A 14,669-nucleotide genomic window follows, 5' to 3' on the forward strand; every position below is an offset into this window, starting at 1 on the left:
CAGCTGCGTTTAGATTATTAACCTGGGTTTCAGGGAAAATCCGAGAGTTACTAATTTGTCAAAATCTCAGGTGAGCTGTTAATCCACAAATCGGATAAACCGCGCGCGGATAATCGGGAGTCTGCTGTATGTGGACCAGGCCAAAATCCATGAACTCTCTCCTCTTGAGAGTCAACTTTAATCCACTGCTGGATGAGAGCGTCTCTGTTTAGCGTCTCGGGGAGCGATCTCCGAGCTCACGGCGGTTTTAAAATACAAACTATAAAATACAAACTATAAACTAGTTTCTATTTTGCCAGGCTCGGCCCACTGAGTTATATGTATATATGTCCGTACGTACGTAGCTCGTTGTCAGAAGTGACCTGGCTATCGCACATGATAAGTGGCTTATCATCATCACGTGGACAGTTACAGCAGCGGCCAAACTACTCTGAGTGTGTGACGTTGATGCAAAATGTGGGGCGGGAAAAAACCGGAGGACCCGGAGGAAAATCCACGCAACCACCACAGCAGCAGGCATCGTCAGGGTCGGGATCGAACCCACGACTTTCCGCGTACCGGGCGAGGTAGTCAACATCTCACAAACGCCGTGGTCGCAGGGAGGTGAAGCCCGGCGATGGTGGCCCCACGCTGGACCCACACCACCAGCACGCGGCGCCGCACGCTGCCCACGACTCCCACCAGCCTCCCCAGCAGTTACGCCAGAGCTCCCAGCACCACCAGCAGCAGCACCAGCAGCACGCCCTGCAGCTCTCCCAGCAGCAGCAGCACGCCCTGCACTCGTCGCAGGGCTCCGCGGCCGGCGGTGGGCCGGGCGGCACCTCCCAGACGGCGCTCGTGGGGGCCGGCTCCACGCTGGCGGTGCCTTGCGGCGGCTCCAACCTTCACCAGCAGCAGCACCACCAGCAGCAGCACCAGCAGCAGCAGCAGGCGAGCGGCGCGCTGGCGGCTGCTGCCGCGGCGTCGTCCTCTCAGCAGCAGCAGCAGCAGGCGGTGGTGCAGGCGGCCGTGGCCGGGGTGAGCCGCAGCGGCACCGGCGTGGCCACGGGGCCGGCGGGGGGGGCGGCCGCGGCGCTGGCGCTCGAGGTGAAGATCAAGCAGGAGCCGGAGCCCATGGACGCGTCCTCCATCACGGGTGATTCTGCCCCCCCTTTGTTTTGTTGCAGAGGTTGGCGGTTGGAAATCCGGCTGGGGCCGCCCTGGTTAATGCCACGCCGTTGATCGTAAAAGCCTCTCGGAGTAGGCCCCCGGCCGCCTCGCTCGCGGTGTGCGTTAAAGATCCCGTCAAGGATCCCGTCAAGGATCCTGTTAAAGTATCCCGTGACGTCGTTTGTAAGAAGGAGGCTGGCCGTCGTGCGCCGCTTTAAACTCTGACGAGTATGGAAAAATGATCGCCCACAATGGCATTACGCACGGCAACAATCGCAACATCATCGCCCACCCCATGATGTGGATCTGTTTACAAAAATATGAAACCAGGCAAGGCTCACTGAGCCGTGCGGCTCTTCTTTTAGAAGCGACCTGGCGATTACAAACTATAGCTCAGCGAGAAGTGGCTTGTCATCATCGTGTGGAAATGTGTATGTTGACTCGCTTTACGAGAGCCGGCTTTGCCCGAGACTTGGTTTCATGTCTTGGATTAACGCACGGCCTACAAGGAGCGTGGGGGGGGGGGGGTGCGTGACGTCAGCAGGCACACTGCGTCACGCTGCCGCATGCGGGTGACATCACAGATGTGACGTCACCGCTCACTTGCCGTGCAAAATATTATATCCATTATTGCGCCCCCCCCAAAAAAATACGAAAGTCTATTTTTATACTTTTTGCATTGTGTACAGTCTGGAAGCTACCCACATGCCACACTTCAAGTTTGTTGCATGTCGGGAAGTATGCTAAACATTTCGAACATACACATGTATTCACAAATTTCCCTTTTACATGTATATAGATTATAAATGTGGAGGGAAATATACAGGGTGTTCCAAAAAGATGGACCCAATTTCAAAGCAGTATATTTCACGATGGCAACACGTTACACAAAAAGTTACAAACGGTTTAATGAGTTATAATTTTTTACTAACCATTTTATAAATGCTCTGTGCCCTCCACCTGCTGTACGGACAACATCGAGAAGATAGTTCAATTCGTCCCAAACGTCTCTCAAAGTGTCTTCTTCCACTGAAGTCACTGTGATTACGTGCCGGGCCGTGACGTGTGGCTCATAACCAAGGTCATAAGTGAAACAGCGAGAGAAGCGTGGTATAGAGAACACGCAGGGCAGAGACATCATCATCAGATTGATCTCCATGCAACAGTGGATAGACCATGATGATGACGATTGCACTGAGAGACAGGGACATGAACACGTGGATTAGAGAACACACGCAGGGTAGAGACCACGGCCGACGACGACGCGCTCACGCAACTCGCTCCTCCGCTCTCCCCGCGTGCCTCTGCTGCCGCCGCCGGCACCGCCTCGCGCAGCCGTGCAGGCGCTGGTGCAGGTGCGGCAGGGCTCGCAGGCGCCGCCCGGCGCCTCCGACTCGCGGCTGCTGCTGCCGCCGCCGCCGCCTCCGCCGCCGCCCTCGCTGGCGCCCGGCGCCGCCGCTGCCGAGCTCCCGGCCGGAGCGTCTCCGCGCAAGAAGCCGCGCAAGCAGCAGCATGTGGTGTCGGCCACGGAGGAGAGCGAGGTCATCGACGCCAACTCCACCGACGAGGAGGTCGCGGGGGCGCGGGGCTCCGGGGCGGGGGGCGGTGGGGGGGGCCCTTCCTCCGGTGGGGGGGGGGGCGGCCCCCCACTCGGTGAAGAGTGAGAAGAAGAGCCAGCCCAAGGAGTACGTGGGTACGTTGGCCTCGCGTGAGCCGCGATGTCGCCGTGTGGATGAGGAGGGTGCGTGTGTGTAGATGAGGGTGTGTGTGTGTGTGTAGATGAGGAGTGTGTGTGTGTGTGTAGATGAGGGTGTGTGTGTGTGTGTAGATGAGGAGGGTGTGTGTGTAGATGAGGGTGTGTGTGTGTAGATGAGGAGGGGGTGTGTGTGTGTCTGTGTAGATGAGGAGGGGGTGTGTGTGTGTAGATGAGGGTGTGTGTAGATGAGGAGGGGTTGTGTGTGTGTCTGTGTGTAGATGAGGAGGGGGTGTGTGTGTGTGTAGATGAGGGTGTGTGTGTGTGTAGATGAGAGGGTGTGTGTGTAGATGAGGGTGTGTGTGTGTCTGTGTGTAGATGAGGAGGGGGTGTGTCTGTGTAGATGAGGGTGTGTGTGTGTGTAGATGAGAGGGTGTGTGTGTAGATGAGGAGGGGGTGTGTCTGTGTGTAGATGAGGGTGTGTGTGTGTGTAGATGAGGAGGGTGCGTGTGTGTAGATGAGGGTGTGTATGTGTGTAGATGAGGAGGGTGTGTGTCTGTGTGTAGATGAGGAGGGGGTGTGTCTGTGTGTAGATGAGGGTGTGTGTCGGTGTGTAGATGAGGGTGTGTGTGTGTGTGTGTGTAGATGAGGGTGTGTGTGTGTGTATATGAGGAGTGTGTGTGTGTAGATGAGGGTGTGTGTGTGTGTGTAGATGAGGAGGGTGTGTGTGTAGATGAGGGTGTGTGTGTGTAGATGAGGAGGGGGTGTGTGTGTGTCTGTGTAGATGAGGAGGGGGTGTGTGTGTGTGTAGATGAGGGTGTGTGTAGATGAGGAGGGGTTGTGTGTGTGTCTGTGTGTAGATGAGGAGGGGGTGTGTGTGTGTGTAGATGAGGGTGTGTGTGTGTGTATATGAGGAGTGTGTGTGTGTGTGTGTGTAGATGAGGGTGTGTGTGTGTGTGTAGATGAGGAGGGTGTGTGTGTAGATGAGGGTGTGTGTAGATGAGGAGGGGGTGTGTGTGTCTGTGTGTAGATGAGGAGGGGGTGTGTGTGTGTGTGTAGATGAGGGTGTGTGTAGATGAGGAGGGGTTGTGTGTGTGTCTGTGTGTAGATGAGGAGGGGGTATGTGTGTGTGTGTAGATGAGGGTGTGTGTGTGTGTGTAGATGAGGGTGTGTGTGTGTGTGTAGATGAGGGTGTGTGTGTGTGTAGATGAGGGTGTGTGTGTGTGTAGATGAGGGTGTGTGTGTGTGTAGATGAGGGTGTGTGTGTGTGTAGATGAGGAGTGTGTGTGTGTGTGTAGATGAGGGTTCCGCAGGACTGGAAGGATGCCCTGGTGGTCCCCCTCTTTAAGAAGGGGGACCGTACCGACTGTAACAACTACAGGGGCATCTCACTCCTCAGTGTGCCGGGTAAGGTCCTGGCAAGGATTAATCAACATCGCCTTGCTAGGCACGCTGAGGAGAGGCTTGCGGAGCCCCAATGCGGTTTCAGGAACGGGCGGTCCTGCACAGATGCCATATTTTCTGTCCGTCTGCTACAGCAGAGGTGTAGGGAATTCCAAAAAGACCTACATCTCTGCTTTATTGACCTGGTCAAGGCCTATGATACCATCAGTAGGACTCGTGCTTTCGGAGTCCCTGACCCTCTGCTCACGATCATTAAGGACCTTCATGATGGTGAGCGGGCCCGGGTAAAACTACGTGGCCGGGAGTCGGAGCCTTTCCCTGTACACCTTGGGGTGCGACAGGGATGTCCTCTGGCTCCCACATTATTTAACATCTATTTTGACTGCGTAGTTCGTGAAGCCTTCAATAGCTGTACCGGGGGAATTTCCATTTGGTACAGATATAATGGGAGGCTGATCGACGCCCGGGTGCGATCAAGGGATGGCTCCCTATTGGTCAACCACGTTATGTATGCCGATGATTTGGTAATAGCTGCTCATTCAGAAGAGGAGTTGGAGACGCTGCTGCTGAGACTGGAGCGTGCCACTAAGAGATGGGGCCTTACCATCAGCCCCACCAAAACTAAGCACCTGCCTGGGTATTTTGTACCATCAGACACTCCACCCCCACAACTCCCAATTGGTGATGGGGCAGTTGTGGAGAGAGTGGAGAGTTTCCCATACCTGGGCAGTGTGCTTATGACCGGCTCCAGTTTATCAGCAGAGGTCTCACTCCGAATCAGTCGAGCGGCAATATCTTTTCATCGGTTGCGTAACGCTGTGTGGAAGCTACCTGGTCTGTCGCTCCGCACGAAGCTTCAGGTCTTCTCGGCCACGGTCATTCCCTCTCTTCTCTACGCTTGCGAAACGTGGACCCCCCTAATGGAGCATCTTCGCCGGTTGGAAACATTTAGGCTGGCCTGCCTACGATCCATCCTGGGTTTAACCAGGCTGGATTGTGTGAGGAGCTCACAAGTCCTTGAAAGATCTGGGCAAAGTCCCATCAGTGAGCTCCTCCAGCAGGCAAGGCTGCGTTGGCTGGGTCATGTAGCCCGCATGCCCAGCCACCGCATGCCTAAACAGCTTTTGTTCGGCCGGATCGAGGGGGCTAAACGGGCGCGGCACGGGCTAGAGAAGAGATGGAGTGATGTGGTACAGGAGGACGTGGAGCTGAGTGGAGCTGAGTGGACTTGCCGATGACTGGTACCAGCGGTGTTAAGATCGGCCTCAGTGGAGGAGGCTCGTGAAGGACCCTACTGGGCAGTTGGAGGCAGTCGCCCTCCAACAACAACGGAGGGCGGAGGAGCGACGCTCACAACAACGAGTGGAGCGCCGGGTGGCTAAAGCACAGCAAGTTGGTACAGTAGGGGGCACAGGTGGTGCATCAGCCAGTCATCTCGGTCATCTCGGTCAGTCGACCCGTGGCACCTGGGTCTGCCCCGTGACCTCCTGCCAGCGGGCGTTCGACACTTCACGTGGCCTCAAGGTGCACATGGCTTGGCACAAGCGTCGTGGTGACGTCACCGCCACTTAGTGGCGAATGGTGGTTGTTGTTGTAGATGAGGGTGTGTGTGTGTAGATGAGGAGGGGGTGTGTGTGTGTCTGTGTGTAGATGAGGAGGGGGTGTGTGTGTGTGTAGATGAGGAGGGGGTGTGTGTGTGTGTAGATGAGAGTGTGTGTAGATGAGGAGGGGGTGTGTGTCTGTGTGTAGATGAGAGTGTGTGTAGATGAGGAGGGTGTGTGTGTAGATGAGGAGGGGGTGTGTGTGTGTGTAGATGAGGAGGGGGTGTGTCTGTGTGTAGATGAGGAGGGTGTGTGTGTGTAGATGAGGAGGGGGTGTGTCTGTGTGTAGATGAGGAGGGTGTGTGTGTGTGTAGATGAGGAGGGGGTGTGTCTGTGTGTAGATGAGGAGGGTGTGTGTGTGTGTGTGTAGATGAGGAATGTGTGTGTGTGTGTCTGTGTGTAGATGGAGGGTGTGTGTGTGTGTGTGTGTAGACGAGGGTGTGTGTGTGTGTGTAGATGAGGAGGGTGTGTGTGTGTAGATGAGGAGGGGGTGTGTGTGTGTGTCTGTGTGTAGATGAGGAGGGTGTGTGTAGATGAGGGTGTCTGTGTGTAGATGAGGAGGGTGTGTGTGTGTGTCTGTGTGTAGATGAGGAGGGTGTGTGTGTGTATAGATGAGGGAGTGTGTGTGTGTGTGTGTCTGTGTGTAGATGAGGAGGGAGTGTGTGTGTGTGTGTGTCTGTGTGTAGATGAGGAGGGGGTGTGTCTGTGTGTAGATGAGGAGGGGGTGTGTGTGTGTGTGTAGATGAGAGTGTGTGTAGATGAGGAGGGGGTGTGTGTCTGTGTGTAGATGAGGGTGTGTGTAGATGAGGAGGGTGTGTGTGTGTGTGTAGATGAGGAGGGGGTGTGTGTGTGTGTGTGTAGATGAGGAGGGGGTGTGTCTGTGTGTAGATGAGGAGGGTGTGTGTGTGTGTGTGTGTAGATGAGGAGGGGGTGTGTCTGTGTGTAGATGAGGAGAGTGTGTGTGTGTGTGTAGATGAGGAGGGGGTGTGTCTGTGTGTAGATGAGGAGGGTGTGTGTGTGTGTGTGTAGATGAGGAGGGTGTGTGTGTGTGTCTGTGTGTAGATGGAGGGTGTGTGTGTGTGTGTAGATGAGGGTGTGTGTGTGTGTGTAGATGAGGGTGTGTGTGTGTAGATGAGGAGGGTGTGTGTGTGTAGATGAGGAGGGGGTGTGTTTGTGTCTGTGTGTAGATGAGGAGGGGGTGTGTGTGTGTCTGTGTGTAGATGGAGGGTGTGTGTGTGTGTGTAGATGAGGGTGTGTGTCTGTGTGTAGATGGAGGGTGTGTGTGTGTGTGTAGATGAGGGTGTGTGTGTGTGTGTAGATGAGGGTGTGTGTGTATGTGTAGATGAGGGTGTGTGTGTGTAGATGAGGAGGGTGTGTGTGTGTAGATGAGGAGGGGGTGTGTTTGTGTCTGTGTGTAGATGAGGAGGGTGTGTGTGTGTGTAGATGAGGGTGTCTGTGTGTAGATGAGGAGGGAGTGTGTGTGTGTGTAGATGAGGAGGGTGTGTGTGTGTGTGTGTAGATGAGGAGGGTGTGTGTGTGTAGATGAGGAGGGGGTGTGTGTGTGTCTGTGTGTAGATGAGGAGGGTGTGTGTGTGTGTAGATGAGGGTGTCTGTGTGTAGATGAGGAGGGAGTGTGTGTGTGTAGATGAGGAGGCTGTGTGTGTGTGTCTGTGTGTAGATGAGGAGGGTGGGTGTATGTAGATGAGGGAGTGTGTGTGTGTGTCTGTGTGTAGATGAGGGTGTGTGTGTGTATAGATGAGGGAGTGTGTGTGTGTAGATGAGGAGGGAGTGTGTGTGTCTGTGTGTAGATGAGGAGGGGGTGTGTGTGTGTGTGTGTAGATGAGGAGGGGGTGTGTCTGTGTGTAGATGAGGAGGGTGTGTGTGTGTGTGTGTAGATGAGGAGGGGGTGTGTGTGTGTGTAGATGAGGAGGGTGTGTGTCTGTGTGTAGATGAGGAGGGTGTGTGTCTGTGTGTAGATGAGAGTGTGTGTGTGTGTGTAGATGAGGGTGTGTGTGTGTGTGTAGATGAGGGTGTGTGTGTGTAGATGAGGAGGGTGTGTGTGTGTAGATGAGGAGGGGGTGTGTGTGTCTGTGTGTAGATGATGAGGGTGTGTGTGTGTGTAGATGAGGGTGTCTGTGTGTAGATGAGGAGGGAGTGTGTGTGTAGATGAGGAGGGAGTGTGTGTCTGTGTGTAGATGAGGGTGGGTGTGTGTATAGATGAGGGAGTGTGTGTGTGTGTGTCTGTGTAGATGAGGAGGGAGTGTGTGTGTGTCTGTGTGTAGATGAGGAGGGGGTGCGCTACGTCCCTGTGAGGCCGCGTCCCCCGGTCACGCTGCTGGGGCAGTACCGCAACCCCTGGAAGGCCGCGTACCACCACTTCCAGCGGCACGCCGACGTGCGCGTCAAGGGTGGGTGTCCCACACCCAGCACTCACCACGCCCTCACTACACACACACCACCCACACCACACTCACCACGCACCGCACTCACCACACCCTCACTACACTCACCACACTCACCACGTCACGCACTCACCACACCCTGCACGCACCACACGCTCTGCACTTTCACCATACACTCGCCACAAGCACCACCACACCCTCGCCCTGCACACCGCACCCTTGCCTCACCACTCGGCCATACACCCTCACCCCGGACTGCCAGATGTGTATTGGCAAGGGGCCCCTCTTGTTAGGCGGCTCCCCAGATCGCCGCAGGTGCACGGCCGCGCCGGGGGGGTCCCGGGCGCTGCGCTGGGGACGATTCACGGCAGCGGTGGAGCCGGCCGGCTCCACGGTCTCTTCTCCACACGGCTGCACGCAGCCACCGCTTGCTCCACGATAAAGACCCCCCCCTCCCCCCCCCCCTCGTTTCGCCTGCCACAGACTTTTGGGGCAAGTGCTGTCAGCGAGTAGCAGCACCTATGACAGCCGGCCTGGCACATGAGGGGTGGCCAGCATCACCACGCCCGCCTTTGTCTCCCCAGTGGCGATGTTTACACACCGCACCAAGGAACTCATTTGAGCCTGAGTCGACCTAGGGGAGTCCCAGGACCGGTTCAGATAATCGTCACCGGTGTTGGCCACGAACGGGAATCGAACTCGGGTCGCCGGGTTCGTAGCGAAGCGACAATACCGCTCCCCACACACGCGCACACGCGTACGTACAAGCACGCCAAGACGACTCGGCACAGGCACGCACCTACGAATAAGCATGCACACGGTGCAGGGTTTATTCTGTACGGCGCCACGCACTCACCCCTTGGGCACAGGCGTCCGGCACAACCACCACGTACACGTGTTCACATGCGTCTCCTCCGCCTGTGTGTCCCTGCGCGTGTGTCCCTGCGCGTGTCCCCCGCATGCCACAGAGGAGAAGAAGCCGAGCCTGCAGGAGCTGTCGAGCCAGGCGGGCGTCACCAACAAGGCGCAGGGCTGGAAGGTTCACCTCTGCGCCACGCAGATCCTCCAGCTGGTGAGACCCCCCCCCCGCCACGCCGCTCACGGCCGCGGGGTCTCCGGCGCGGCACGGCGCTGCTGGTGCTCGCGCATGCAGTCGCGCAGCGCGGCGACCTGCGGCTGGCAGCGGCGCCAGTCGCGCGTGGCCGCCATGCACTCCTGCACGGCGTAGTGCGACGCGGCGCAGCCGGTGCGCGCGATCATCGCGTCCACCGGGTCCTCCTCCTCGTCGTCGCCCGCGGACGGCGCCACCTTCCGCTCGTGCGGCCTGGCCTGAGGGGCGGTCATACCCTGCACGCGGCACGCGGCAACAACACGCAATAGCAACACGCGTGTGCGCGAGTGTTGAGTGCGCACGTGTCTTGTGTGTGCAGTGCCACGGTGGCTAGGAGATGCTAACTCCCTCACCTGGTGTGCAGGAGGTCGTGGTTTCGATCCCGACCCCGACCCCTGCTGCTGTATATTTGGAGTTTGCGTGTCTCTCCGTGGTCATGTGGATTTTTCTCCGGGTCCTCCGGTTTTTCCCTCCACATTTAGAATTAACATCATGCATTTAGAGTATTTGGCTGCTATAAATTTCCACATGATGATAAGCCACTTTATTGAGCTATCATTTGTGGCCAGGTCGCTTCTGAAAAAGAGCTTTAGAGCTCTGAGGGCCTTCATATGTATAGTATACTGTGCTGTGTGTGTAGGGAGCAGTATTGCAACAGCGCGCTGTGCCACGAACCCAGTGACCCAAGTTAAATTCCCGCTCGGGGCCACCGACACAAGTGACGATGATTAATAATACTGCGTCTATACTGCGTGTGTGTGCTGCTTGCCGTGTGGCGTTCGCTCTGCGGTGCTACTGGACGCCTGTGAAGCTGCTTCTGTGGAGATGAGCTTCAGAGCTTATTGGATTCTCCAGGATGAATGAAGCTCCTGAGCGTGTGCTTGCGTGTGTGTGCTTGCGTGTGTGTGTGCTTGCGTATGTGTGTGCTTGCGTGTGTGTACGTGCGTGCGTGTGCGCGTGTGCGGTGTTGCAGGTGAAGCTGGAGCACGACGCGTACGAGCGGATGTTGGTGCTCCAGGAGGCAACGTCTCCGCAGAAGAAGAAGAAGGGGGGCGGCGGCAGCGACGACGACCTCCACAAGATCAGCGAGCTCGTCCAGGTGGGGCGGGCTCGCACGGGGTGGTGCACTGCTCACTGCGCTGTGCACCAGGGGCCTCCGCAAGGAGATAGTCGCCGTTGTTAGTGCCTGGTCTCTGTTTAACGCTCGGCCATGGCAGCCACGAACCGGAGGCCTGGACGTGGTGGGGGGGGGTGGGGTGAGTTGGGGGTGACAGAAGGGGTGGAGGGGTGAGTGGCTGCCCGTGTGGGAACGCGTGGCGGTACGGATACACGCCCACACATGGACACGCGGACACACGCGGACACACGCGGACACACGCGGACACACGCGGACACACGCGGACACTCGCGGACACACGCACTGCACTCCCTGTCGTTACTGGGACTGCAAGAGCTCTGCTGAAGAACCGATCCGAGTCGAATTCATGCTCGATCCCTCCCACAGAGACCCCCTGCCACCTCCAGCCCTTCAATGCTCTGTGGATCGAGGTTGCCTACAATTTATTTACCATTACTATTATTCGCAGTGCTACAGTGACAAGCTCACATTGTGCTCATCAGCATGGTGCGCAGTGCCTGGACGCCTGCTGCCGCGGCTCGCCCCGGTCACTTGAATGGCTCACGATGCATGTGGCAACGCGTGGCCCGGCCAACGCAGCCTCAACTCACCGATGGGAGCTGTGGTCCAGATCTCTCGAGGGTCTGTGGGCTCCTCACACTTGAATCCATTCTGGTTGGATTCAGGAGGAATTGTAGGCAGGCCAGCCTCAATGTTGCAAGCCACCTCAGTCGGTCATCCCATAACACCTGGGTCTCTACGTATGTGTATGTCGAACTTCTTTCGCGCCTTATGTAGCTAACCGTGCTTAATCGGAGGTGCGGGGTAAGAACAATACAAAAAGCAGTTTTAAAGAACTGAGTGAATGAGTATGAATGTTGAAGTTGACCCGTGACCTGCACAACAGCGAGCCTTCCACACTTCACTTGACAGCCTTAAAGTGAACCTAGCTTGGCTCAAGTGCAGCTGCGATGTCGTGTGACGTGCTCATGTCCGTGCGGTTGCCAGGACAACGTGCAGCGCTGTAAGCTGCTCATGGACCAGATGACGGAGGCCAAGGACGCGATGCTGCACCTGCTGGACCACAAGGAGCGCGTGCTCAAGCTTCTCAACAAGGGGGGCGGCTCGCCCCCCCCCATCGCCACCACCGGCGCCACCACCACTGCCGCCAACAACGCCGCCAACAACGCCGCCAACAACGCCGGCGGTGCCGGTGCCGCCGGGGCCGTCGCCACCAAGCGCGGTGGCACCAAGCGCAAGGAGCGCTCCTGAGCGTCCGCTCACGTGACCTTGCGGTGACCCCGTGGTGACCCCGCGGTGGCCCACACCCCACCCTGTAGAGGGTGATTGTGGCCAGGTCAGGGTTTCAGCAGCGGGGCGGGGGGGGGGGGGCTCTGGCCAGATTCGTGTGTGGAGAAAAGGGGTTAGTTTTGTAAAGGTATGGGCAGGGATTGTTGTGTAGAGGGGGGATGAGGTTGTTGTGTAGAGGGGAGGGAGTGTGTTGTGGCAGGGCATTGTTGTGAAGAGGGAAAGTGTGTTGTGGTAGGGCTCTATTGTGTCCCTACGTCTTTGTTCTACATGAAGCAGAGAGCCGATTACAGTCGGCGCAGTCTTTAAGCTACACGGTAAGGCATTGGAGCCTTCTCCAGGAGTGTTGTAGGCTGTTGTAAGTTTAGTCGGCAAGTGGCTGGAGGTCACATGGGAAGACGTGTGGGGGCCACGTGGACTGGGGGGGGGGGATTTTATGTAACGCGGCGTCTCTCCAGGGTCTGGGGAGAGAGGGGTCTGCAGGAGGGATGGAGGGTGGTCTGAACTCTGATCTGCTTCTTCAGCGGAGCCGTCTCAATCCCAGTAACGACGGAAAGTATATGTCCGTGGGTCTGCGTGTCCGTGGGTCTGCGTGTCTGCGTGTCCGCGTGTCTGCGTGTCCGCGTGTCTGCGTGTCCGCGTGTCCGTGGGTCCACAGGGGCAGTCGCCCACCACCCGCGCCTCCCCCTTGGTTCAAGTGCCGCGGTTGATAATTAAAACAAGATGGGAACTGAAACGACGACGACTTCTCCTCGCCTCTTCTTCCACGCCGAGTTTCGTCTTTTTGCAGCAAGCAGTGCACCACCCAACTTACCAGTGCCAGTGGTCATCCTTGGCTCATATGACCAGGATCACAAAGTGGCATGAGTTTATCGACCCCGTGGTGTTGATGGTGATAAACGACAGGAGGATGGGCTCCACAGGATTGTATGCCATGGCTGGTCCCCGTGGTTTAAGGCCAGGGCGGTCCTGCACAGTCGCTATACTTTGTATGCTACACCAGAGGTGTGGGGAATTTCAACAGGACCATATCTGCTTTATTGACCTGGTCAAGACCTGTGATATTATCAATAGGTCAGGGCTATGGGTCCCAGACGGTCTGCTCACAATCGTTAGGGACCTTCATGGTGGTGGGCAGGCCCGGTTAAAGCCGCATGGCTGGAAGTCGAAGCCATTCCTAATTCACTTCGGGGTGCGACAGGGATGTCCTCTGGTCCCTACATTATTTAACATTTGACGGCGTAGTTCGAGAAGCGTTCCATGGATGTACCAGTGGAATACCAATCTGGTTCAGATGCAATAGAAGGCTAAAGCTCCTTGCTGTGCTTGCGAAACGCAGAGCCCTCTGTTTGGCAACATCTGCGCCGGGTTTAAACATTCAGGCTGGCACGCCTGCGACCCATCCGAGATTTAACCAGGCTGGATTGTGTGAGCTCAGATCGAAAGATCTGGACACGGTCCCATGAGGGAGCTCCTCCGGCAGGCGAGGCTGCGTTGGCTGGGTCACGTAGTCCGCATGCCCAGCCACCGCATAGCCAAGCGGCTTGTTTGGCAGGATACAGGGGGCTAAACGGGCGCGGCATGGGCTTGAGAAGCGATGGAATGTGGTACGAGAGGATGTGGAGCTGAGTGGACTTGATATGACCGGTATCAGCGGTGTCAAGATCGGCCTCTGGAGAAGGCTCGTGAAGGACGCTGCTGCTGGGCAGCTGGGAGGCAGTCGCCCTCCAACAACAGCGAAGGGCAGAGGAGCGACGCTCACAACACGGCAAGTTGACAGGTGGAGGGGCACGTGTTGTAGTGGTTAGCGCGCTGCGCTACGAACCCGGCGTCCCGGGTTAGAGTCCCGCTCACGGCCAACACCAGTGACATCTGAAACCGGTCTTAAATGAGTGGTGCGGTGTGTAAACATCGCCACTGGGGAGACAAAGGCGGTTGGGTGTGGTGCTGGCCACCCACCCCCTCGTGTGCCGTGCCGGCCTTCATAGGTGCTACTCGTTAACAGCACTTGCCCCAATAGTATGTTAAAGCTATACGGGAGATATTTGTTGTTGTGGTATTGATGATGGTGGTAATGGTGTGGTCGTGGTAATGGTGATGATTGTGGTTAGAGTGATGATGGTCGTAGTGATGGTGATGATTGTGGTTAGAGTGATGGTGGTGTCATGATGGTCGTAGTGGTGGTGATAGTAGTTAGAGTGATGATGGTGGTAGTGATAGTGGTGTGTGATGGTGATGATAGTTGTTAGAATGATAATGGTGGTAGTGATGATGGTGATGGTCGTCGTGGTGGTGATTGTGGTTAGAATGATGGTGATGGTAGTTAGTGATGGTGGTGGTAGTGATGGTGTGATGATGGTGGTGGTAGTGATGGTGTGATGATGGTGGTGGTGGTGATGGTGTGATGATGGTGGTGGTGGTGATGGTGTGATGATGGTGGTGGTGGTGGTGATGGTGTGATGATGGTGGTGGTGGTGATGGTGTGATGATGGTGGTGGTGGTGATGGTGTGATGATGGTGGTGATGGTGTGATGATGGTGTGATGATGGTGGTGGTGGTGATGGTGTGATGATGGTGGTGATAGTGATGGTGTGATGATGGTGATGGCGCCGCGTGTCCGTGCACTCCTCACCTCGGGCTTCGCGCGGCTTCCGGAACCACGCGCCGCAGCTGAGGCCAAGCCCCGCCCCCACCGGGAGCCCCGCCCCCACCGGGAGCCCCGCCCCCACCGGGAGCCCCGCCCCCACCGGGAGCCCCGCCCCCACCGGGAGCCCCGCCCCCACCGGGAGCCCCGCCCCCACCGGGAGCCCCGCCCCCACCGGGAGCCCCGCCCCCACCGGGAGCCCCGCCCCCACCGGGAGCCCCGCCCCCACCGGGAGCCCCG

General features: G+C 57.1%; 2 protein-coding genes across 2 annotated transcripts in view; one reads left to right on the plus strand and one right to left on the minus strand.

Moving 5' to 3' along the window:
• SAP130 (Sin3A associated protein 130) overlaps positions 1 to 12,525 on the plus strand; it is a 68,580-nt gene extending 56,055 nt beyond the window's left edge. The window contains 7 exon segments of the mRNA XM_078880249.1: positions 600 to 1,135; positions 2,485 to 2,777; positions 2,779 to 2,842; positions 8,130 to 8,255; positions 9,218 to 9,321; positions 10,334 to 10,459; positions 11,486 to 12,525. Coding sequence (XP_078736375.1) covers positions 600 to 1,135; positions 2,485 to 2,777; positions 2,779 to 2,842; positions 8,130 to 8,255; positions 9,218 to 9,321; positions 10,334 to 10,459; positions 11,486 to 11,749 — 1,513 coding nt within the window. The 3' untranslated portion in view covers positions 11,750 to 12,525.
• Positions 9,056 to 10,488, minus strand: COA4 (cytochrome c oxidase assembly factor 4 homolog). Its single transcript, XM_078880250.1, has 2 exons — positions 10,358 to 10,488; positions 9,056 to 9,596 (listed from the first exon to the last, which is right to left on the minus strand). Exon 2 carries the CDS (start codon positions 9,591 to 9,593, stop codon positions 9,348 to 9,350), a length of 246 nt encoding a protein of 81 aa, XP_078736376.1. The 5' UTR covers positions 9,594 to 9,596; positions 10,358 to 10,488; the 3' UTR covers positions 9,056 to 9,347.
• Positions 12,526 to 14,669: the final 2,144 nt, after the last annotated feature.

The sequence above is a fragment of the Lampetra fluviatilis genome, chromosome 56 (assembly GCF_964198595.1).
Source record: "Lampetra fluviatilis chromosome 56, kcLamFluv1.1, whole genome shotgun sequence".
In the NCBI taxonomy this organism is placed as follows: domain Eukaryota; kingdom Metazoa; phylum Chordata; class Hyperoartia; order Petromyzontiformes; family Petromyzontidae; genus Lampetra; species Lampetra fluviatilis.